The sequence below is a fragment of the Diabrotica undecimpunctata genome, chromosome 3 (genome assembly GCF_040954645.1).
Source record: "Diabrotica undecimpunctata isolate CICGRU chromosome 3, icDiaUnde3, whole genome shotgun sequence".
Classification (NCBI taxonomy): Eukaryota; Metazoa; Arthropoda; class Insecta; order Coleoptera; family Chrysomelidae; genus Diabrotica; species Diabrotica undecimpunctata.
The window spans coordinates 98,026,918-98,054,083 of NC_092805.1; the positions used below are offsets into that span (position 1 = coordinate 98,026,918).

The 27,166-nt window shown below is 31.9% G+C and overlaps 1 protein-coding gene across 43 annotated transcripts in view; it reads right to left on the bottom strand.

Moving 5' to 3' along the window:
• Nucleotides 1-27,166, bottom strand: part of lola (longitudinals lacking) — a 604,955-nt gene that overhangs the window by 492,924 nt on the left and 84,865 nt on the right. Inside the window, exon 5 of one of the 43 annotated variants that reach the window (XM_072526352.1) lies at nucleotides 8,842-9,092. The exons of the other annotated variants lie outside the window; for them this stretch is intronic. Within the exon in view, the coding sequence (XP_072382453.1) occupies nucleotides 8,857-9,092 (236 nt within the window). The 3' untranslated portion in view covers nucleotides 8,842-8,856. Of the gene's footprint in view, nucleotides 1-8,841; nucleotides 9,093-27,166 lie in introns of those variants that run through there. 43 annotated transcript variants of the gene reach the window in all.

Genomic DNA, 27,166 nt, shown 5'->3' on the forward strand with positions numbered 1-27,166 from the left:
TAGCTGCACATTATAGACAAAGATACACGGATAGAACATTACATAGAACTATGGACAAAACAAGTTGATGAAGAACACGAAAGACATAAAAATGATCATAACAATTTGAACTTATCAACAGACTCGAACTACAACGAACACCATACAAAGGAGATGAGATTTCGCTAGATGATATTGTTCTGAAGCTATTTTCTTGTGGCATTTTAAATTAATTACTATCTAAATGGGAATAAGCCACAATTAAAGGTTAAAATTCGTTTATTGACGTTTCAATTTCCACTTCGGAAATCGTTCTCAAAATACAAACATTAGTAAATATATTTAAATTTACGTCAATAAACGTATTTTAACCTTTAATTGTGGCTTATTCCCATTTAAATAGTAATTAATTCGCTAGATGAATTACAAGAAACCATAAAACAAATGCAAAATCGGGAAGCAGCTGGACCGGACACCATAAATATAGAACTGATAAAATATGGTGGGCTATTATTAGAATTAAGTATACTACATCTATTGAATGCATGTTGGAAACAGAGAAGAGTGCCAAATGAATGAAAAACTATTACATATGGTATAAGTCTGTTAAACATATCATATTAAATATATGCTCGAATTATAAACAGACTAAAAACAATTCTAGAGGATGTTTTCGTAAAGCAAGTGAAGTAAAGTAAATGAAAATATCATCAACATATGACAATTAATAGAGAAACGTAGATGATATAACCTAGAATATCACCGATGCCATAAGAGAACGGAAGAAAGAAATCAGATCTGGAGAGAGAAGGTTGATACCTACCAACAATTATATAAACAAAATACTATATGCCTATGGTCAAATACTTTTACACAAAACAGAAGACTACCTACAACTCCAATCTACCGCTTCAATCAGATGTGTAAAAATTATAACCTAAAAATATCTGAAAACAAGATGAAAGTTATGACTTTTAAAGGAAAAACCTTTAAGTTCTACTATAATAATAAACAAAGTGCCCATTGAACATGTGCCACATTTTAACATTTTAAGGTGCGACGTAAGTTACGCATCTGAAAATAAAGACAAATAAACTACATAGATATCAAATTATGTGTGGCATTATACAAAGAACAATACAAAACAAAACCTGTAAAAAAACAAAAAAAAAATCTATAAAGTATACGTAGACATATGGAAGTGAAATTTACGTAAGTACTTCGAAAATAAAACAGCCAATGTACACAATCTGCCAAAATGTAATTTTTAAGAAGAGCAAAAGGTTGCACTCGGAGGGATAACATAGGGAGGGATGACATAAGAATGAACAGGAGAACAGATAAAAATTCTTTAAAATGGAGAGAACACATTGAACGAATGAACGAAGACAGATTAGTCAAACAAGTAGTTAACTACAGACCACGAGCAAGAAGAGACGTGGGTAGGTCTAGAAAAAGATGGCTAGAGAGAAGACGAAACGCGCTGCAAGCCTAATCCTAAAACTGCAGAAGAAAAAGACAAGAAATAATTCTAGATCACGGCATATAAACTCCGAAAACTATGTACGATTACAAAACACCGACCACGAAAGCCATTTTCGATTTCCCGGCATATTTTATCTCGTATATTTAGAACACCTACTTATCTGCTTTTACTGATTTCTCGACATTTCTCATTAGTAAATATTATAAATATTGCTTTGTAATGTATACTTCATTATTATTAACTTGTTTTTTTTTTGGAAAAAAAAACAAACATGTTAATAATTTGAGTGACATTCGTTAATGACAACGAAAAGAGTGTTTACATTTAGTTTGCGAAAAATAGCAAATTCAAAGCATTTTCGTTCCAATTTAAACTTGTACTTAAGGTTAATGTGACAACATGTAAATGCAGTTTTTTCACAAATTTAAAAAGTATGTTTATTATGAATATAATACCAAAAACATTCATAAAGCGTAATTGCATGCTATCAGAACAAATTATGTTTCTAGAACTACTACTGAAAAAGCTTCCTATTTCTAACAGATCCGTCCCCATAATTAACATTCTCACAAGCATTTACCATACTCCATCGTTTTTATGAAATTAAATTTCCTTATAAGACAGCAATCCTATCTAATAAAGACACCAAATATGAAGAAGCTTTAGTAAGACTTGGCGAAATTGTCAATATATAATTAAAGACCCCGAACCAAGTTCCTTGAAAACATCGATAAAAACATGAGAAATATGGGAATAAGTACTTGGCGAAGGAAGGTGATGAATGAGGACGACTGGATAGAAATTATTGAGGAAGCTAGGGCCCACACAGTGTTGTAATGCAAGTATGATGATGAAAGAATATGTGTTTACTTCTCCAACGAATCTTTGGTTAATAAGTTTATCTCGTCTTATCCCTGGACAATCAATTGTTAAAAAAATCAAAATCCTTATACATGGAGACTATCAATTGCACATCAAACGTTGATCCTATAAAGGTTATCTCCTATACCACACAACCTGATAGAAAAAGTCATTATCACTTATTTTAGAAAAATCATTTGAGTTAGGTACAAAATTCTATACGAAATATAGACCACCTGGCTGATCAACATATATTCATGTTAAATCTGGCATTTCCTGTTTATTCAAAGTAAATGTTTAGCTAAAGACAACAAACTCCAAATAAAGGACTATTTCTAAAGTAATCGCTACATTGTTTAAAACTGAAGAAATAGATAACGAATTTAAGATTCCCAAAACATTTACATTTGAGGATAACGCTAAACCTGTATAGTAAATTATGTTATGCATGAGCTAGTAAGATGACTTCTAGAATATTTCTATATATTTTCAAATTTCCAATAGCACCAAAATAATAAAACAAGGAAAATGATAAAGCGTTAACATGTTAAGTTTAACATTGATATAGGTACACATATTTACGAGGCATACACTAAAATTTTGCACAAATAATGGAAGGAAAACATAATTTTGAGAAAAATTAATTCTATTGTTTTTCAAAGTATTCGCCTTTAAGATCAGTAAAATAAAGCATTCGAACAAACCAATCGCCGAAGCATTTATGTAAGTATGAAATGGTTATTTTAGAAATGACATTTTTTATGCTTCGACCGCCCCATCTGGCGTCTTAAAACGTGTATCGCGTAATTTGTTTTTGATTTTCAATTATGGGTCCTTAAACAAGAAACGAGTGTCCATGTTTTATCCCTATCTTATCCTTAATATTTATTTTAATGCTTTAAATGTTGTGACTGGCTGTCTGGCACTTGCCTTTGCAAAAAAAGCAAAGAAACCATACGGTGTCAAGTCAGAAATATATGCAGGATAGTCCATCAAATAGATGCTTTTCGAATTTAATTACTCGGATGTTTTACAAGCAGTGTGAGAATTGGGAATGTTCTGATGCAAGAGAATACGATTATTCCGATTATTTCTGCGGAGTTCATAAAGTTTACTTCTGGTAAACAATTGGTTGTATACCATTCAGGTTCTACCATTCTCTAACGAACTTGTGGCAACATGCACCCTTTAAAAAAAACTCTTGACTAACCTTGAATCATCCATACAATTAACGGGTTTTTCGTTTCGACTCATAGCAATATATCCGTGTTTCATCACCAGTCTATGTTCCACACGCAATTTGAGCTACCTTCGCCGAATCATTTAAGTGTGGCGCGGCACCAATGGACACAGGCCTTCGTATGGGCAGCAGTCCAATTATGAGGAATGCAATGACTACACCTCTTTCGCACTACCAAATGGTCACGCAAAATGTGTTTGTATTTGACGTGCCCAATGATGCACGAATCTCATGATAGGTATTGTTCGATCTACTTCAACATGCCGATCATAGCATAAATAATTTCTAGGACAACAGCTTACTTTAGCCAGACAACCTTTACGGAATTGCTCACTGAATCTGGTACGTCTCACTTGAATTCTTAAAACTATATTTGAAGAGTTGATAAGTATGTTGCTTTATCACGAAAACCAAGGCGAAGTCGATTACCGCATTGTTGCTTAGGTAGCTCAACTATTAAAAATGATTGTTTTGAATATTTGTTGCTGCTAAACTTCGCGATTGATTTTCAATATCTCAATGTTGTTTACCATAAGAAATCTCAAATTTTACAAAATTATAGTTACGAAGTCGAATAACTTCAGCCAGATGGCTTTGTACAAAAATTTTAGTATACTCCTCGTACCTTGATACGTGGACATCATTGTGGACATACTATGTTTAACTATAAATAACCAGAATTTTAATTGAAAATTTCGATATCCACTTCTGAAATCGTTCTGCAAATGCAAAGTGAAAGTCGAAACGACAAAATAAACTTACTTTTAATTAAAATTGTGGATATTTACCATCAAAAATAGTACATAATATAAAAATGCCACAATAAAACGGAGTAGCGGAGCTTAAAGATGATCTTGTGGTACCACTATAATTCCGGATTAGAGTCGAGTATGTAGTAGTAAATAAATTGACTGAAAAGTGAGCAGCAACATTCATGAGATATGAACTCTTTTGAGAGACCAGTTTACTGTCATACATTTCACTTTTGTTCCATATAGGAACTTCTTCCTACTTATATTTCAAAGATACTGTTTCAGCACCTTTGCTACAACAAGAATATCTGAAAAGAACCGTTTTGCCAACAATGTATCCCCTCCGATCTTGTTTTCCTACCTACTAGCAGTACGACACACCATCTAACCATCAGAGGAGAAATCAATTATACACAAGTACCTACACCTTAAGTATCAACAAGACACCACTAAGAGGTGAAACCTGCCTAAACGGCAGGTCAACAGAAATATCCCACGACCAAGAAACACCAACCAGAGAAATCAGATAAGATCATTCAGATAATGTCAAATTAAACAAGACGCGACTGGAGTAAAAAAAATTAAGATCATTTACAGTGCAGTTTAATATCAATTATTTTTTAATTGCTGTTCAAAAACTCATCTTGAAACTCAAACACCAAGACAAAATATCTGTTAAATTAAATTTTCAGAACTATCGCTAAAAACGCAGCTAATATCATCTTTGTAGTGTTGTTTAGCAAAAATACCCAAAAACTGTTGAAACTTGTTTTTTAAAATCGTTAAGTAATAAAATGTTACAATATTTTTGGTGAATTTTACAAAACAGTTATAAAATAAAAATAAAATAAAATAAATTATACGAAACAGTTTTTCCTATAATAGAAATAGAAAAAAATGCATTTACTATTGCGAAGGCGGCACAGGAAACATGTATTGGAAGTACGTGAAGTGTTTTCGAACAAGAAGGCCTCTTTGTGATTAAATGGAAATAGTAAAGTTAAATTTTACGATGACTTACAAGGTGTAAATGTTTTATACGTTCCTTAAATTACAGTTATAATTAACTACAGTTTTACTACAGGTACAAAATCTCAACTTTCCAACTTAATATTCCCAACATACTTATGTCTACAATTTACTGTAACATAAAATCAGGTGGGAGAAAAGAAATTTAAATAACATAAAAAACTTTAATAATAATCTGACAATAATTCAATGAGAGTTCAAGAATGACTTATAAAAACAAATAGTATGCAAACAAGTCCTAGTAAGCAACTGCTGAGAAATAATCCTACATATGCACTTTTTTTCGGTTGGACCATTTGTCCATATGTATAAAATTATAATCTTCTTGTAAATTCATGAAAGATTAGATTCTATGCACTTGCTACTTATTAAAACTTTTTAAAATATTACATTGTAATTTATGCTCAAAATTTAGTAGAAAACTAAAGCACATTCTCAAAAGAATAATATAATCAGTCTTCGTTGACATCTAAATAATATACTTATCTGAGAACCTAAGACCATAACTTTCATTCACGATTCCATATCAAAGAAATCGATACATATTTGAATTACGTTATCAACCTTTTATAGACACATACTTAAGAAAGCTTTAAACATATAATAACAACTAAACCCTGTTGATGAGAGAGACGAATGAGAAAATGCAGCAACTTCAAACTTTAGTAAAACTGCCTTTTCTACAAAATACATCTATTGTATTATAATTAATAAACAAAAAAAAGTATTAAACAAAATATTAGGTAGTACGTAATAGTAATCATAAGAGAGATGTAACAGAAATTGAGAACTACAGACCTATTAGCTTGTTATCTCATTTATATATTATGATCTTTATGAGAATAATTACTAACAGACTGGATCTAAGTTAGATTTTCTCCAACCGCTAGAACAAGCCGGATTTATGAGTGACTGTGAGACGAATGAATACCTGCAGGTAACAAAGTCCTTGATAGAGAAACTTATAGACTAACCAAGCCATTGGTATTAATATTGATAGACTTGGAAAAAGCATTTGACTCAGTCCAACATAGCTCAATCAACCAACAACTTAAGGTTTGCAGACGACATAGTCCTTGTTGCAGATCGGGTAGATCATACATTCCAACTTCTTCAAGACGTTCAGAGCTCTTGGGCATGAGTTGGCCTTAAAATAAACTTTTCTAAAACATAATACATGACCAACTTTGTATTATCCAAAAACAAAACAACCAAACAATCGAGATAGATATGAGCATACGACTAACATGGACAGCTTATGGTAAACTGAGGGAAGTCTTTAGATCACATATTCCTATGTACTTGAAGAAGGTTTTTGATCATTGTGTGATTTCGGTTCTAACCTATGGAGCAGAAACACTGATTCTTTCCAGAAGAATAATTAAGAAAATACAATGGAATGGTCAATGTTAAATAAGTCCCTTAAAGACAGAGTTTCAAATCAAATAGGGGAAAACTGGTGAGAGCAGTTAAAATAATAATTAAAACGATGAAATGGAACTGGGCAGGTCATATTGGACAGGCCAAGTTACAGAATGCCGGTTTTTCGTTGACTCCTTGGGTGGATAGATCGTAGCCAAGACATAAAGAATGGTACAGCTTAACTGTCAAAGATATAGAAGACATAAAGAAAGATTTGATTATAACTTTACTAAAACTGAAAATAAACGTTACTGTAGGATCTGTACTGTTAGCGTCATCGTTTTGCATATTTCCAATAAAGTTGCACAAAACTTAAAACCGGAAGATGTCTGTGAGCTGTCTGTATACCAATTGGTCTACACGTTTGTTTTGAGACTAAAAATCACATATCTATGGTCTCTGAAATATGGCAAAACAAAAAGGCAATACAATTGATTGAAGATTGGTTATCTGTGGCACATGATGAGTTCGTTACATAAAAATGTAAAAAATCGAATCCATAGCTAAAAGCCAAACATGACAGTGGCAGAAATCGAAAATAAAATCTACAATTTAACAAAATATTATTCGACCATTTATATTCTTAACGTTGTATCATTTGGAATTAACAGCAAACTTGAATTTAGCACTTATTATTCCACAACTATTTTCTTGTGGCATTTGTATGTTAACTACTATATTTATTTTGAATTAACCACAATTTTAAGCAAAGATATGTTTATTTTAAAGTTTCCAAAGTGAAGTCGAAACCAAAGTAAAAATTAAAACTAAAAAAAAATTTATACATTTATCAATTAAAATTGTCGTTAATTTTTACCACCTGGCTAGGTGATGTAGGCACCATCGAAGTTTGCTCTCACCTTTTGAATATACGTAAACATACAATATATACATTCTTGCTTAATTTTTAAGCTAGACAGTCGATCAAAAAGTTGAGAATCTCTTAAATTCTTTAAATTTAAAAGGTCAACATATAAACGATTTTAAAACGGTACCAATCACACGCTATCTTTAAAATATCATATATCTCGTTAATTTTTAAGCTAAAACAATTTAAAAAAAAATTAATTTTCCCTAAAAACACTTTTCTGTGTAGCAAATTTTACGTATATTCGATAGTTTTCTACTTATTTTGAGAATATATGGTATTTTTAAAATGTCAAAAATATTTTTTTCATTTCAATTTTTTTCAATTTGTTAAATGTCAATTTTCTATTCTTATTTTTGTCATAGTTTCCCTACTTCAAATCGTACATTCATTTGTACTACGTACACTCCCTAGAGTGTACGAAGTACAAATGGTGCACAGCCTCATTTTAATGCTATTTAGAAGTACTTTAAAAAATTTACTATTAACTTTTCCCTAAAATTGATCATTTTCCCGTTACTCTATGTTGAACATTTGAAATGTTTCCGTTAAATACGTAATTTTCATCTTCAATGAGGTATAACTCGATTTGTATTATCCTGATCAGTTTTTTTTTTTTTCGGTGAAATGTAAAGTTTTTGAGTTATTCGTAAAAATCGATTAAAAACAGAAAAATTGAAATATTCAATCACGAGTACGTCTAAAAGTATCGATTTTTCGGAAAAAACTCTATAAAATATTTTTTGCTTAGAATATATTTTTCTATTGATTCTTGAGGTTATTTTCAATATAAAGGTTCCCATCCCCAGCGTAAAATCACACTTCGGCATAGGGTAGATTTTATTTGCTAAGATATTCCCTACTTTTGTATTTCAAGAAAATCGATTCATGTTGAGGTAATTATCATTTGAGGTAATTAAATAAAATAAAACCGTGGTGCACAGGACTGTAAATAACTTTGCATTTTGTATAGCAGCATACATTATCAGTTGAAATCAAATAAAATAAGAAAAATTTAATAATTCGTCCTATTTTAACGGGTTAAAATTGTTTTGAATTCGTATTACACCTATGAGGCCAAAATGAGTGCTTTTATTATTTTGTTTAATAGGTAAATCGATAAACAAAAAGTAATGATACTACTTAGATACTTTTTAGATATAAGTTCAAATCTCATTAAATTACTGTCAGGAAATAGTCTTTTAACTCTCGAAATGTTCTATCTTAGATGGTTATGGTTAAACACATATCGATCGATTGTTTCTCTGTTAGCATCAGTAAAGAGACGGGCTTTACAGCCTGGAATACTGCATCGCCATCGAATTCTTCCAGATTGATATACATCCGCTTTTCTAAATTTATATCCATTTACGACTAACATAGGTTGTCCTCGTATACTCAGAATCTCTTTTACTTGAAGGTCCGTATTGTAGTCGGAGAAATATTTGAAGGAGTCTGAAAAGAATGTAGGAACTAATTCAATAGGTATATTTCTGTTTTCTTTTTATTCTATTCTATAATATAATTCATATGTGAAATAATAGTTCGTTTTCTGTGTTTATGATACAAGGTGCTTCAAGGATATTCTTATATTTTAATTCGTAATCTAAGAATTCCTAATACAACGAAGTTAATTGAGTATCAAGTCAAAAACATGTTTTTACTTATAAAACTGTTGGTTTGGTAAGACAATATTTAGACATGGCAAGATAAATTAGAAGAATCTCGTTTCTCTAGATTTCCCTCTGTTGGTGAGAAGACGAACTTACTTCATTCTTACTTACAACTACTTAAAGAATAGCATACTTCATTCTAACTAACCCTCAGAGTAACGAAACTATAACAAATTTAACTTAAAGTATATATTATTAAACAGCGTGGTAGTGTATTACAATTTTCTAGACCAAGTGACATAACGGCATAAAAATGCCGTTAATCCGAAAAAGTTAAACTATCGGTAACATAACATTTTTTTAAAATACATTTTACATACAAATCTTTACATATCTATTATCTCAAAATATTTTTAGCTGTATTTGAATATACCGATATATGATTAAATTATTTTCAATGGATAATATAAACATAACGTCAGAACAATCTGAATTGAAGCAGACTTCAAGAAACATGACATTACTTTATACCCGAATTTTGCCGAGTCTTAAAAAGGTCCTGATCGACAGGCGACCACGGTTTTATAGGTCGTTGGTAAAGCTTGCCAGAGTATCTCATTGCAAAAAAAACTTACCAAAAACTTCCGGAAAATATTTTTCAAAATTTGAATCAAATAAAGATTATTATCAGTCGGATGTTGTTTGTAAAATAAATTATAAAGACTAAAATTCAACATATATTGGTCAAATACGCCAATATCTACATAGAGGGCTTGTTGCACACAAACATAGTGTAAAAACCAATATATAGTCATTCTTTTGATTTTGAAAATGTATAGATTTAGAAAAAACACCAGAACTACAACAAAAGATGTATATTGTATATGTATAACAATCTTTTATTTTAAAAAAATATTCTGATAGATTCTGTTTCCAATGAATATAACGTATCTAAGGCAGTTTTATGTCAAATCATCATTCTACACATGTATTTATTCACAATAATATTCTTTTTTACATTTTAACTGGTAAAATAACACATCTCTTCGTTACTCCCTGGCTCACAGAATATCAATTTGTTTTAGTTCAGCTTTATTCGACGGCCGCTAGACTTCTGATTAACAGGTGGAACATTTTAGAGGAGTTGGAACGTTTTGGAACTCCTGGAAATTTTTTGTAAATACGGTACTATTCGCAGAGTATTACATGAAGTCCAAAACTGTACCAAATATGTAAATAGTAAGACCGTACTATAACTACCATTCACAAAAAAACCTAAAGAGGAAAATTAGAAAGTTAAATGTATATAGCAGTTAGGAATTCTCTAGAAACGAGATCAACAGTGGAACACGTATCTTATAAGTTTAAAAGATCATTGCAATAATTAGTGGAAAGTTTAGTTTAGATATCAGAGTCCATGTTACATATGGCAAGTAATCCTATTGAATAAGAATACGCCGAGACATATGATGCCAATAGCAAAAAACAGAAACAACAAAATCTACCACAGCAAAAAATCAAGAATATATGCAAAACCACAGATGACAACAATATCCTGCGCGTCTTTTGAAGTCGATAATTACAATCATACAAAATAGAACAAAATATACACAATAAAACTATATTTTATAAGTAAACTGTCCCAAAATTTTTTAATTATAATTTATAAAAAAATTCAAACTATCCAAATTTCATTGGTGAATATTTCATTCAATATTTTGTAGGATTCTGCTTCTTAAGATTTTCTGTATAATCAGAACCAGTAATAGTCTGAACTCGATCCAAATCTTGCCACTCTTGTCGTAAAGCCTCAAAAAACTCTCTGTTGGAAGAAAGTGTCTCTGTCTAGGGGTTAAACTTTTTTGAATACGATACTTGTCTTGTTATATCGGATTGCAGGCTAGTGAACGAGGCAGCCCCTCCAGACGAGTAAAGTTTCTAGAGCTAAATTCACAGTAGATGGTCAGTGAGTCTAGCGTTATCTTATCGTCTACACTACAGGAACAAAATTTGGGACAAACTGATGAGCAAATAGGCAAAAAATTTGGCTGTTCAGGACGTGTTTTTGGGCTGCCGGTGTAGGCACTGATGCTTCTGAATTTTCTACCAGTGTTGATAAGTGTTCTAGGCTCTACGAAGTTGGTGTGAAAAGTAAAGATGAAAGGAATAGGGATGTAAAATGGTTCTTTTCAGATGTTTATCTATTTTTTTACTGAACTTTATATATTTACTGAAATTTATATATTTTTTGAAGCGTGTTGAGGTTCCTGGCGTGTGTAATGCAGGAAAATGCAAAAAAAAATGTGCTACAAAAACAAAAGGTAACTAATTTTTAAAAATACAACAATTATTTTGTAAAATATTTTTTTCACTTATCAGATACAAAAAATAACAATTCATAAAAATAAAGATAATTTAATAATGCAATTATATAAAATAAAATAGTAATTAAAACATACCATTGCGTAAAAATATATATTAAGAATCTTTTTATTTTTAATGTTTTAAATATCTCAACTAGACGTATTATACATTTTTTTGTATTTTAAATTATCTATCCAAGGGATAGAAGCTCAAAACTCCGAAATCGTATAAAGGTAAAAACTAACTTTAATAAATGTAAAAAGATTCTCATGTAACCAGAATATTACTTAACATTATCTTTTTTTTTTACTTTTAGTTTTTCTGCTTAGAGACAATGTAAAAATAAATCTTGATATAACGACGACTGCTGAAATGCTGTTAAGTAAACGTATAAAATATATATTTTGTTAATAATTTTTTTTTTTCAATTCAATAATCGTTCTCTTTTACACCGTTGTAGTAAAAAGATTCCGAAACTGCTTTGTTACAGCATGTTAAACTTAAATATTATGTTTATATGAGATTAAGCCTGGATCTACACTGCAGTCATTAGGCTAATGCTAACTTACGGAGCTATTGCTTGGGTACCAAAAGTGCTACAGCCAACAGCAATCTACAAACTAAACCATATTCAGCGGATGGCTTGCCTAAATATAACAGGTGCCATGAAAACAACACCAATTGCTGCAATGGAGTTGTTCATTGGCATCACCCCTTTAGATATATATTTCAAAGAGGTGGTGCTGGTGACGACGATGCAGCTGTTCTCAGCGGCTGCAAACCTTGACGTAGGAAGGGGACAATTGAGAACTCGTTTCTAGTGGAGAGTGCTGGATGCGCTACCCCTGCTACAGGCAGGCTGCGACTTAATTTTTGACTAACCCTACAAAATCGAAACAAGATAGTATAGGGAGTCAAACGGCAAACGCGTATTGCACATACACCGTAGGCTCCAAAATGAAGGAACGCTCAGGATGCGGGATATACTTCGGATTACTGAGCCTAAGAATAAAGTGGGGTATGGACAAAAATGTCAGCGTCGTTCAAACAGAACTGGCTGGTATCTCCAGAGCAGCAAAAGAGATAACCCAAAAAGGTACAGCTGGGAAAACTATAATAATCTGCACAGATAGCAGACAAGCGTTACTAACCTTAAATAGACCATGTGTCACATCAGAGTTAGTAATAGAGTGTCACGAATCACTAACTCAAGCGTCAAATGGTAATATCAGCATGAGGTCGGTTAAAGGACACAATAGGAATAAAGGCAACCGCATTGCTAACCAATTAGCTACGAAGGCGCCAGGCCAAGACTCTTAGGACCTGAGGATCCTTTTGGTCGGTCAAATACAACAATCGAGGAAATTGGCAAATATCACTCTTACACGCAAACCGTGAAAAGATGAAAAAATGGCAGGAATATAGACTTGCCAAGGTAACACTAAGTAACCATGAAAAGTCAGCAACAAAGAAGTACTTGGGAATTACCAGGAAAAACCTACGTTTGACAATTGATTTTTTAACTGGCCATCGTCAACTAAGCAAACATCTCTACACACTGGGGTTAGTAGACATACCACTATGCAGGAAGTAAGAAAGAGAAGACGAAACTGTAGAGCATGTCCTATGTGAATGCCCTGAGTTATCGTTAATATTTACTCTACAGTTACAGATAAGATTAAACCACAAGTGATTGTAATTAAAATTACATTTTTAACAACATAAAGATCGACTTTTCCATTGTAAGTATTATATACATACAAATATAATACTTACATATGTAAGTATTATATTTTCTCTTAAGATTTTTTTCTTCGTTCGGTGCCATATTAGGTCCCCCTAACGTTGGAATTACATTGGCAAGTTGTTCACGGCCTTCAGCTAATCGGAATAGTTGTTCGGCACTACGTATTACTATCCAATCACGAATGATCTTGAGCCATGGCATCTGCTTTCTTCCAATTCCTGGCCGTCGATATTACCTTTCACGATAAGCTGAAGGATTCTGTACCGGTCTTCTCTAGAAATATGCCCTAGGTATGACATTTTTCTTATTTTAAAAGTTTTCAATAACTCACGAATAGCATTTGGTCTGTTTAACAGCTTCGTTGGTCTACATCGCTGTCCAAGGTATTCGGAGCATTCTTCTATGCAACTATTGCAACCACATCTCAAACGCTTCTAATTCTAGGCGATTAATCGTATCAGCCTGCAGAGTCCAGGTCTCGGTGCCATATAACAACACTGACCAAATATAACATTTGATCATTACTTGACGTAATTTTAAATGTAAGCTGTGGTTACAGAAGAATGATTCCATTTTTAGAAAATTTGTGCGAGCTACTTCAATTCTGCATTTGATCTTTTTACTTGGGTCTAGTTGGTCTGTAATGCAGCAAGCCATATATTTAAAATGAGTAACTCTCTTTTAAAATTACAGAACTGTATAAGCTATTATTATTCGGTTAGAAGTATTGCCAACGAATTTTTATAATTTTTTAATTAATTTACTTTTTTAAATAGAAAATAGTTTATCTATTGCTCGTTGCCTACCTATCTAACATACAGTATTGGAACTCCTACAAATGAACATGCAACAGATACGGCTTGCAACGCTGCAAAATATTTAATTCGTCTCTATACCACATTTTACAGGCTGAGCAATAGACTTTTTTAAATAAAACATATTTTGCAGCATCTATCTTATATATTGCAACCAAAAATCGAAGACATTGCTGAAAGGTAATGGTAAAGATTGTCAACCATTATTGTTTTAAGATGCAATTTTTTTTAAGAAAATATTTTGAAGCCTTTTGCAATTTTAATATATTTGGATTGAATTTAGTATGAGTATTAGATAGAAATAAGATGAGGTTAGATCATTTTTTCGAATTTAAAATTTGGCCAGGTGCTTTCAAAGATAAATTTTGATAATTTCGAAAATGCATACTTAGTTAATTTGATATTTGGACGGAATAATATATGCCATTGTGAAATAAGCCGCTATCGGTGTGATTTTAAAAACAAGCACTCAATCCCGTGTTAAATAGCACCTTTTCACTTCTTCGTCTTAAAATACAATAGAGTTATTCTACAATCGCAGTATCCTCTTACTATTTGCTTTTTAAATAAAGATTAGTACCGTTGGTTCATCATTAAGTCACCATTTGAAAAAAAGTTACGCATTCTGTAAATTATTGTTTTTTACGAATAGTTTTCATTATGTATTGGTGTTTCAACAGCGTTTTAAGTTTATAATCATAAAAATGCCAAGATTTATTTTTCATCAAATATTGGAGTTCAACAGTTATAAAACTATTACCTATAACATTTTATGGTAAATATTCATATTAAAATAACATTCAATATTTCGTTTGTTCTTAAGATACATTAAATTTGGTAAACAGAAATATGAATTACAGTACACATATATAAAAGTGGAAGTTTATCAAATTTTTATTGTGTGGACAAACTACTCAAAGATCAATCAAACAAAAAAGGATTGATTGTATTTGCAAATGAACTTACAAAGTAAACTTAAATTCTCAATAAATAAGTTAAAAAAAATTCATTATCTATTTGTTTAGTATTTTAAATATATTTAGTTGTTTTCCCGCTATATAACACAACAGACAAAAAAATCTGTATAACTCGTCTTTTTCAGCTTTGTCATTTTACAATCAAAAGCTTCCGAATAATTTTCTTATTCTTATTCGTATGAGGTATACTCCACATAATTTTATAAGAACGTCCAAACTACGGTTCTTCCATGTAACAAGTACCATAGTCGTCAGGAACGAAAATGCCACTGAATCCCTAAAATAGTACGAACAAGCTGAATTTTGTCGAGAATATTAATTCTGGGACCAAAAAGATGTTAAAAAGTTTACCACTTTTACCCCTGGGCTTTCCCCTAAAACCCCCCGAATGGAGGTAAAAACGCAAAAAAAAATCGATTTACCAAGAATCAGTACGCCGCAGAAAAAAATGTTTGAAATAAAAAATGTAGCTAAGATAATTTTAAACAAAAATGTTTGGAAGCATCTTTTTTGTGTAGAATGAACTCTCTTAGAAACAACGCTTGAAGCGACCGTCGATTTTGAATGTCAGTTACGCGCTCGAAATCAATGTTCAATAAAATTTATATCAGCTCGACGGTAAAAATTCAATATCTTTTAATTCATGTGTCCTATCAACAAAAATCAAGATGCGTTTTAAAGGTGTTAAATAAATAAAAGTGGCGCGATTTTTGCCATTTTTTATAATTCTCATAAGATCAATACCTTGCTGTTCGAATAGTTTCATTCGAACATGTAAAACTATTTATAAATATTTTTAATTTAGTATTTAACTCCACTGTTGACAAAAATGCACCCACTCTATAAACGTCATAAATGTCAAACGATTGTCAAAACATTTGTCAACAGTTTTTAGCACTATAGTTTTTTGTGCGCTTTTTAAATCTCTTTAACTCTTACAAAAAAGACTTCCCGAAAAATCAGGCACCCCGCTTACCCTCAGAGCGAATTTAGACGTGGATGAAGCAACATCTCTGTTTGGCAGAAGTCCCTAAAAATCCGTCAAGGATTTAATCCTCAAAACAGGTATACAGTGCTCTCCAAATCGGTCAACGATTTGTCCCGCTGTTGGTATAACAGCAATCAATTATAATCACACATTGTGATATATATAAATATTGATTATAATACAGTAGTGCCCGTTTTTGTATACACTAGAAGTGTTTAAAGGTATTTTTCGCATGGTTCTCTGGGTGATCTTTGACACATGGTTACAACATCTCCGCAGCTTTTGATCCAGGATCTTCGTGATAACGACTTGGATAGACAATAGTGCACATACACTTTGTAGTAAGTAGTTTATAGACTTGTTTAACATAAGACTTGTTTACTAGTAAGTAGTATTTAGTAGTAGGAATTTTGTTTAGTTCTTTATGTATTTGTACTGATATTATTTATGCTATTTGTTTTTCTTTCTTTTTCTCTATAATAAATCGTTTTGTACCTTTGGATAGCTTTTTGAACCGTTAGTGTTTAAGACATTCTTATATTACAGGTAAAAGCTCTCATATTTTGTAACCAGCAATCTATGATTTACTCTATCTCATTTTAGGACATTCTTCATGTTTGTCCTATTGTGTAGATACTAATTTTATCTACACTTGCCTTTCATTGACTCTCACTATAAAGTTTTGATAACTAGAGCCTAACCTTTAAAACCTATAGCATGAAAATTTTAGTTTTTAAATTTTGGCAACAAATGTGAGGCATTTGAAATATGCTTAAAAAACGCTGAATTTAAACTTTCACATAACAAACGATCTAAAACAGTTTAAAAAAAATTTTCAGTTATAATAAGTACGTTTAAAAAAAAAACAAACTGCTATAAACTACACCCAAAACCGTCTTCTTGGATGCATTTCCTGTGACGTGCGATGGTTTGTAATGTAAAACATTAAATTCTACGTTTTTTATTCATATTTCAAATGCCTCATATTTGTTGCCAAAAATCAAAATTGAAATTTCATGTCATAAATTTTAAAGATTGGTCTCTAAAAATTAAAGTTTTACTACGACTGGTCAATGAAAGTGATCAATTTTATCGATCTCGCGAGAGTCATAAAAATGGCAAAAATGGCCCCACTTTTGTTTATTTGACACCTTCATAAAAACTGAGTTTATTTTTGGGAAAATACAAAAACTGCTTACGAAATCTGCACTCTACCTTTAAAACGCATCTTGATTTTTGTCGATAGTACACTTGGATGAAAGTTATCGATTTTTTACCGTCGAGCTGATACAAATTTTATTGAAAATTGATTTCGCGCACGTAACTGACATTCAAAATCGTCGGTCGCTTCAAGCGTTGTTTCTAAGAGAACGGTTCATTCTACGCAAAAAAGTTTTGTTCAAAATTATCTTAGCTACATTTTTTATTGGAAACATTTTTTTCTGCGGCGTACAGATTCTTGGAAAATCGATCTTTTGCGTTTATACCCCCTTACGAGGGGGCTTTTAGGAGAAACTGAATTTTTTAGAGTTCAAATCTCTGACGACTGGTCTAAAGAGGAACCTCTGTAAGATTTAAAACTTAGTACATAAACTAAAGAGTTTTCCTTCAAGAGTTATCGCACAAATTGGCAGACAGAGAGAATAACACACAGGCACCCACAGTGAGACGACTTCGAGAAGAATAAAAAACCATTAATTTTATAAAAGTTTATAACTCTTCTTCCATTTCAAACCGTCCAAATGATTCTGGCGTAATGTTAAAGTTATCATCTTAGTAGTAATCTTGCTTGCCAACTTTTATTTTTTAAGTTCACAACATGTATACTTAAAGGGTTCGGATAAAGTATGGAACCAAGTAAATATCTTTGAAACGAAAAAGACGATATTTACGAAACTTTGTATACAAGCACAATGACACATATCGAATCTGATGAGATATTTTTTGTTACGACCCTACTTTCGGTTCCGCTGGAAATATTCTTAACTTATTTAATCTAAATGAGACACCCTGTATATTTTATCAGATAAAAACGATGTTCGTCCTAATTCAGACATACCAAGTTTGGTAGAATAAATTTGTTAAAGCGAGAAACAAATCATTTTACAGTTAAAGAATAGACACATTTAGTTTTCAAGACCAATGAGAATAATAATTTAGAAAAATCACTTCAAATGTTCGGAAAAGTTCACATCCTTACAATGTGTAAGCCTATTAGTTTATTTACTAGTCTAATAAGAGTTAAAAAGTAAACTCGTATCATATTTTTTTTATTATTAAAACCATGTAGTAAAAACTAAACGAGTACTATCTAGTACAACAGGGGTCGGAAACTAATTTTGGATGCGGCCAGACATATTTTAAAAAAGGTTAGGTTGGGAGGTACAGAAAAAAAAATTAGCGAAACTTCGTTATACGACTCCATCTAGTGAATCAAATTAACCCGTTAAATTTGATTCTCTCTACGGAGGCGTATCATGAAGTTCTGCCAAAAGCACTCGTATAGTTTGCTAGTTTATTTTAATTGTCACTCACAACACAGTACACAAAAAAATTATACTTGTGTTCTTAAGCCAGTTTTTTTAAGTTAGATTCACGCTGGAGCAGTTAAAGCGCATAGTGTCGTCAAGGTGAGCGTCTGTCTAACTTGATCGATATTTGTTCTTCAAAAAATTCATTTTTGAAAACTAAGTTTCACAAAAAAATGTGAGCCAAAAATAGTAGCAAGGTAAATGGCCAATTTCTTGTAGTTTTCATATTTCTCAGGAACATGTTTACTCCAAAATTGTTGGATGGATGCAGTTTTATGCATTTGCAACAAAATGTCTTCCTGCAAGTCTATAATCTCCATTTGGAGCAAGGGCTTTGGGGGCAATGGGGAAGAAATTAGAAGCAACATCACTCCATTCTCCTTTAACTGCAGAAGGCGCCTTTAAGAATGCTGTCAACTTTTCTATCTCTCCAAAGTCTTCCTGCGAATTACCTTTTAAGACCTTCAATGAAAACTAAAAATATTGAAACGTCTATTTCTGATTCAGAATTATTCTTGTGTACAAGAGTGGTTGAAAAATGTGAATTAGTTCTTGACGTACAATGTCTTTTTCAAAAATATTGAGCTTGCGACGGAACGAGGATACAGTTTGTATCAGATCACATATTAATTTCTCATTATCTTGTAGTTAGGTATTGAGCACATTTAAGTGTTGCAAAATGTCTTTCAGAAAAGCCTCAGCCAACATACTTCTTTCATTTGCCAGGAACTCCAAATGCTTTATCACTTCTTGGCTATTTCAATTTTCTAAGAAGGTAGTTATTTCTTGTTTTAGTTACCAAAAACGTCCAATCACTTGACTTGTACTTAGCCAACAAACATTGGGGAGTTGAAATAAGACAGAATGCGTTGAAGTACACTTAGATATAAAAACTGCCTGTGCTGAAGAGTGGAATGAGACCTCAAAAAATTAATCAACTTCAGTTGTTCATTACCTCTTTTAGAGTGTCACTAACTTTCCCACATAAGACTACCTGATGAATTATGTATTGATAAGATAGTAGCTAAGCATTATTTCCTTTGATTCGTTTTACAAGCCCCCTTTCTTTGCTTACCATAGCCGGGACCTTATCAGTTAATAGAGACACCATTTTATATTTTGTTATGAACTAAGGTTTGATTTTGTTATGAACTCATCAAAAGTCCGGAATAAATTTTCTCCACGAGTTTGGTCTTTAAACGACAAGACTGCAAGCAATTCTTTCCTAAATATTTTATTTTCAAAATCATAAAGTCTCGTCGTCAACAATATCACATGATTCATCACGTGCTATGGCTTAGCAAGGCGCTTTTGCAGAAGTTCGAGTACGTCTCTTTTATTATTGTCTGCAGCTAATATTTCGGTCCTTCTTGTATCGCTTTGTGCCGACAATGGACCTTGAATTGCTGCAATAATTTCCTTTCTATCTTCAAAAAGTTCTGCTGCCACTCCTAGAATACATTATTTAACAATCTCAGAGATATGGCTGCTGGTGTTTAGTTAGAGTCCAACATACACGCAAAACTGCGTCTGCAGATTTTTTTTGTTCGCTTATATTTCGAAGTAGTAATGCGGATGTTCTTTTTTTGTAAGAATCTAGGTATGTCTTGTGATTTTCTGGGCGGACTTCACTTCCCAGATGACACTTTTGATGAAACTGTTGATGGGTGGTTTCATAATGTCTCTTTAAATTAGTACTTTTAATAATAACAACAGTTTTATTGCATAGTAGGCAGCGCCAGGTTTTTAGCGCAGTATCAGGAAGCGTAAAACAATACTGTTCAGTCCATTCAGTCAAAAACTTCCTCTTTTCACTATTAACTTGACACTTTTTACGATCTACATCGATAAAAATAAAAATTTCAAGGATCGACAATTACAAGTTAACCAAGCGAACAACACAAAAGATAAACGGCGACAGTTACTTGTAGGTAGGTAATAATTGACAAGCCAATTCACAGTAATAAGTTGTAGAATAAAAATAGTTAATTTAAGTAAAAAAGATCGTATTGAAATATAAAGCATCTATTATGGTGATCGGGTTAGAACAGCATCCAAAAAAGTTAAATGCTTGGATGAAAATTGTTCAAAATAGGCTCATATGTCCATTTTTTATAGACGGAAATTTGTCTGGCAGCACATGCTTAGATCTACTCAATTATTCCTGCACTGAACATTCCTGAACATAATACCACAAAAATTTTTGGATTCAACAAGATGGAGCTCCTCTCCACTATTATCGACTGATCAGAAATTTATTGAATGCAAATTTTTCAAATCGATGGATGGTACGTAAAGGATTCATAGAGTGGCCTGCTCGTTCTCTGGACCTTAATCCGTTTGATTTTTTTCTTTGGGATTATCTAAAATCACGACTTTCCATTAGACAATCAACATGTTTGCAGGATTTGAAACAAAGAATTATTGATGAATGTGAACAAACACGAGGAGAAGTCTTGGAAAAACGAAAAAAGATGAATAACGAGCGCTTTACGCTCGTTATTCTTATTCTTTAACTTTAAAGTGATTTATTTCCCGATTTAACAAAAGTTTTTTACGAAACTTGGTATACATGAATTAGGAATAACAAGTTCTTTTAAAATGTGCAAAAACATATAGGGTATCCAATTTAAAGTAATTAAATTGGGGATATTTCCAGTAAAACCGCAAGTAGAATAGTATCGATAAATATGGCGTCCGATGCCTTATGTATCATTATAGTCGCACGCAAAGTTTCATGAATAGCGTCTTTTTTGTTTCAATCCATACTTTATCTCAACCCTATATACGCTTATACTCTAATTTGTTCAGTATAAAGACAGTCGTTTAGATAACCCATAAAAAGGAACCTAAATGTGTAAGACCTATCGAGGACCATTGAAATGAACTGCAAGTTCCAATTTGTGTGCAAATTTTGTTTTCAGATAATGTGGTACAGTGACGCTGTTATGTCTTGGTACGCCAACTTGTTCCTTGAAATTTCTTCGTTCAGTAATGCAGGTAACTCAGTCATCTTTTAGCATTTAAATTTGCTTAAATGAAAAAGGATGTAATACATCTGTTAAATAATACACATCAAACATTAATGCTCTATCTACTTCGTGCAATTATCCCGTGCAGAGTTTTTACCGATAAATAATAACAGTCGTGACGATTTACGATCGCATTATTGTGGAAACGCTATTCATCAGACAATATAATTTCTTATTCAAATGTTACGTTTCCAGTAACATATCATAAATTGTAGTTAGTGTGGTATCAAAACATTGGCTTGTAACTCGCGAATCAAAAGAATTTTAATTAATTCTTTAAATTCTTTTAACAGAATTAAGTAATTAAGCGTACGGACACATGGGAATAGATGACAGCATATACTAAAACGTTTATTACATTTTGTTTGACATATTTTTTTTATTTCCTTGCTTGGAATTCGGAACATTATCGATCTTATCCTCAACCAAAGCAAACCAAACTTGAGACGGTTTTCTTTTTTCTGGAAAGCACTATGCTTATGTAGATTAAAAAATCGAGAGTATTTATAAAATTCACCATAATTTGTATCATTTCAACGTATTCATACGTGTATATATAAACACATTTTTCATTAAAAAGATATACTTTCTTTTCACATTAATATCTCATACAGGAAATTTGTAAAGCTATAATTGTTAACATGGTAATTTTCTCTTTATTTGTGGCTGCTTTAAAATGTTAATTCGCAACCAAGAGATTTGTCTTCCTCCTCTATCTCTTTTAGTTTTATTGTTACCTTCAATAAGTTTACTAAGTATTAACGACAACTATCCACGATATACGCAGCGTTCTATGATAGCACCAGCACGTTCAAATACCTCTAATTTTGTTACCTCTGATTCTTTCAGCGTCAATCCCTCAGAGCCGTAGAGTATCATTATACAAACATAGCAGCGCAGTAGCGTTATCCGTAGGTCCATCTTTACATTTTTATTTCACTTTCTTAATAGTTACAAATTTGGCTCTAGCGTTATCAATACGAATTTAAATCGGTTAAGTTTGCATTATGAATTTACATGTTTCCAAGTATTTGTATACTTGTACCTGAATAATATTTTTATTTGAATGTAATATTTCGTTGTCTCGTGGATGTTTTGTCAAAATCATGAAAATCAAGAATCTATAAGACCAATAATGAGCCGACACATCCAAAACACAGGAGATCCTTGAAACAGCAAAATCGAGAATACTTAGAGAAGAATTACAGCCAACACTCTGAGACACCGAGGACATAAGTATCTACTACATAATAATAAATTTCTCTTGCGTTAGTGGAGCCATCGGGCGGTAAGGCTAAATAATTATCGGACCGCCGTTGCGTCGTACAGGGGCAACTTTTAATTGAAAAGTTAATTTCGAACAATTTTACGTCCATTGAATTTTTGTCGTATATATGAGACACGGGAGAAAAGCCTACAAAATAGGGATATGTAAAGTTAATTTTTAGTTTCAAAATTTTTCCTGAATTTTCTCTTATCATATCGACTCATTACAAGTAACTTGGCTATTTTTGTACAGATCCCAACTGGACCATTAGATTAGATGTGTATTATTTTTGAAGTAATAATTCAAAAATTTAACAAATTAATTTTAAATTTAAAATTTTCGGAAAGACAACTTTCGATTGTGATCGACTTGCTCTAAATACAAAATGTATTACAAGAACATCCACATCAATTTTAATCTTATTAATTTATTGTTTATTGTTAACAAAAAGAAACATAAAAACAATTTATTGTAAAGTAGGTTTCAATAATAACTTGAATAAATGAATTTGACCTAATCACAAAAACGATCTATTTCATAAATTTAAATTATTTTGGTTAATTTTTTGTTTGGTTATAATATAAACTAATACACCTCTCACGACTAAGGAAATAAGAATTTTCCCAGGACACTCTTTGATACAGATATATAGCAACTGCTTTTAAAAAATTTTGTGATAACAATAATAACCAAAATAATGCAAAATATTAAACATATTTTTTTTAAACAATATATAAACAATGTAAGATTACTGTTTGATTTTAAATACTCGAGGTGAAGACCGGTAAATTATATGGAAAATGACATAATTTTACTGAAAAAGAATAGAAAATCATTTAAAATAAGTGTTTCTGACGATATTTTTGTTAATTCGTTGCTTAGTTATTGCAAAAATAGCTTCGAAAGTTGATTTTTTGAAAATCATCAATAACATTCCTAAAAATGAACAAAAAACTTTGATTTTTGCCTGAGAATGGGGACAATATCACAAATATATGGATATAAAAATTTCAATAAGTTTCGCTTAACCCTTTGACGCAGGAATTATTTCTTTCTTTCTTATTCTTTCTTATTATATTTTTTTTTACTTTTAACAAGTTTTTTGGGTTTTTTATATAAAATCATTATTTTTAATAACAATGTATTGTATTTTTTTATTTTTTTATCAGCTAACAAAGGCAATAGACCGTGTCATAAGTATTAGGACACTAGGCATCGGTTAATAAAATATTTTCAAAAGTAGAACTTTATTTTGAATGGTATAAGGAGAAACAATTTTTTTTGTCGTTAAGGCACAGTCCTTAATTACATGTTGAACAGCTCCAGGAAGACTTGTGTGGTTCTTTTCGAGTGCTACAAAGGTCACATCTCCTTGATTTCATGTGAATTGACATATGTGCACATTTATCAAATCGGACTTCTAAGGGTACCGTGCGCTTGAAGTGGTTTACTTCAGTGTCATTAGCTCTTTTGCGTCCTCTTCATGGTACGTCAGGTTGGGCGCCAATAAGTCTGTTTATGACTTCTAACTTAAACATCTTCAACGTAAGCGATTGTCCATCGGATCTACTTATGAAAATAATAAAGGCGTTTACTAGCGACACGTCCAAAAAATACCAAAAGAGACGGTGCACCATTTCTTCGATTTTCTGTCAACTTCATAAATTGACTTTAGCCCAACCAATTGATTTTGCCAACAAAACCCATGTTAGTATTATAGTCCTTGACTAGTATTGGACAAACAATGTCCAATATGTTCCACTGTTCCAATATGTTCGGGATTATGATAATTACTTATAAACAAAACATCCTTTCGGTCTTTCCATTTCATAAAAACTGTACCATCGTTGCTAACTCGCCAATCCGACTACCCTTTCGCTAATTCATTGTCCGCTATTATATCCGTTGGTGTGTTCTGTCTTCCCTTTCTTTCTGTTCCACACGCGTAAATTATGTCTTCGCGTAAGTTTTTCATTAGTTCCACAGAATTGAAGAAATTGTCGAAATAAACTTTATGGCCCTCTCCTACCAATTTACGAGTAAAATCTTTTACGACTCTAACTCCTATTTTTTTTTTCTATCGTATCAACCACTTTTCCTGTATAAACATCGAACTAGCATACAAATCCGGATTCGTCGGCCCTGATCTAGACCTTGTAGCCTCTTTTTACGGGCTTCATTGGTAAATATTGACGTAAGGAACTACGTTCTTTAAATTTTATCATTGACTCGTGTATTGCTTGATTTCCTGAGGGATTATAACAAGCAAAAAACAATTCCGATAGATGATTCAGTAAAGGCCTAAGTTTATATAGTTTGTCATAGTTGGCCTCATGTCTTTTAGGTTGAAGAGAATTTTCGTTTAAATGCAAGTTTTTGAGCAACCACACAAACCGATCTCTTGGCATACAAGAACTAATATACACATCTCGAAGATCCGCTCTGGAAGACCAGTAGTCTCTCAGATTAACTCAAAATTTCCATTTATAAATTCATTGCTAAGAATACCCGCATTTGTTCTGCATTGATTTGTGTAAATCTATTCTCGTCATCGTCGCTATTTTTTGCCGCATATAGATTGGTTTGAAAGACAATATTATCAATAAGGTCCTTTATAAAGAGTTGAAGAAATACATCCTTAGGAGAATCAATATTGTCTGGTATATTGGGGCCGACTAGTTCATTAAATTTTTTTTATAGGGAATGCAATTTTGGGAGTCTCTAGTGAAAATTGTATTTTAAAGAAAATATTTCCTTCTACATTATATCCAACGGAGTATCAAGTTAAATATAAACAAATATAGGTTACCTATAAAATATATTTTTAGAAAGACTTACCGGCCATTTTATTAAAAATCTTAAAAAACTCATAAATATTACAGCATCATCAACCACGTGCTAAGGCACTGTAAACATACCACTATAAAAAATTATAAACGGTCAGCGAAACAAAATTTGATGTGTGAGTCGTTGGAGGGGATCTCGACAATCCACGTATTGACTATGTCTAAGCAAGGAACACCAAGCTACAGCATAAAAATTGTTTAAAATGTGTCAACGCCACTCAACGCTTAGCTCACCAGTACACAAAGGGTTAATATGTAGTTATTAAAAACTTAAAATAGCTTATCCCAAAAAGCTGTAATGTACAACGTTATTATGCGTAAACTATAGGGTCTACATGAATTCTGTAAGCATGAATTGAAGAGAGTGTTATCAAATTAAATCATTTATGAATTAAAAAGTTTATGTTAAATATTGTAAAATAGGTTTACAAAAGTACTGTGATATTAAGCGTATAAACATTTACAGCATGTAGGGAGTTAACTATTTTTAAATCGAACTGTTGGCATTTTTCAACACCGAAAAATTCACCGGAGTTTTATCTAGAAACATTAAAAAAGCACTATTTGAAATATTAAAAGTTCAAGTTTTGACAAAAAAATCTCAAAATGATTAAAATCTTCAATATGTTGCCATGTGAGTCCATTTCAAATTAGGTAAAAGAAATAAGAATAAGAGTTAGTCACAATCATTTATTTTACCACCAACGATCGGTTTCGCATATTATAATTTGCTATGCATCTTCAGGTCAACGGTGCATGGTAAATAAAATGCTAAAAATATAATAACTCTTACTAATGTGCTGTCTGGTACAAAATATATAGCAATGATGCCAATATTATGTGTGCAATTTATTAAGTGTAAATTCCAATTAATTTAGTAAGAAATTAAGTGAAAAAATAATTAAATGAAAATTAAAAATTAAATAATCTTACTTAAACGCCGATAAAATCCGTAATGGTAATCTGGTGACAGGTGATCATCGATTTTACTGCAACTATGTAACTCGTAATTGCTATTGGACTCAAAATGAAATTTTTCATAGAAGGGAGCGCTTTCAGGGTTTTTTAAAAATGCACTTAGTGATATAATATTCTGAACTTTAACAGAACTAATAGAAATCGGACGCTGATATAACTTATCTATAGTATTGACCAATACTCTCCGAACATCACAATGAGTTCATGCACCAGAATATATATTGCGAGTTTTAACATACGAAGAAACTGTAGATATCTCAATAATACGGGCTTTTCTAAGACCCAAACTTGGTCTTGTACTCTTTAGAAAATATTTTTGAACATGCTTTATTTATATCGAAATAATGTTTGTCATATTGACCACTTAAATG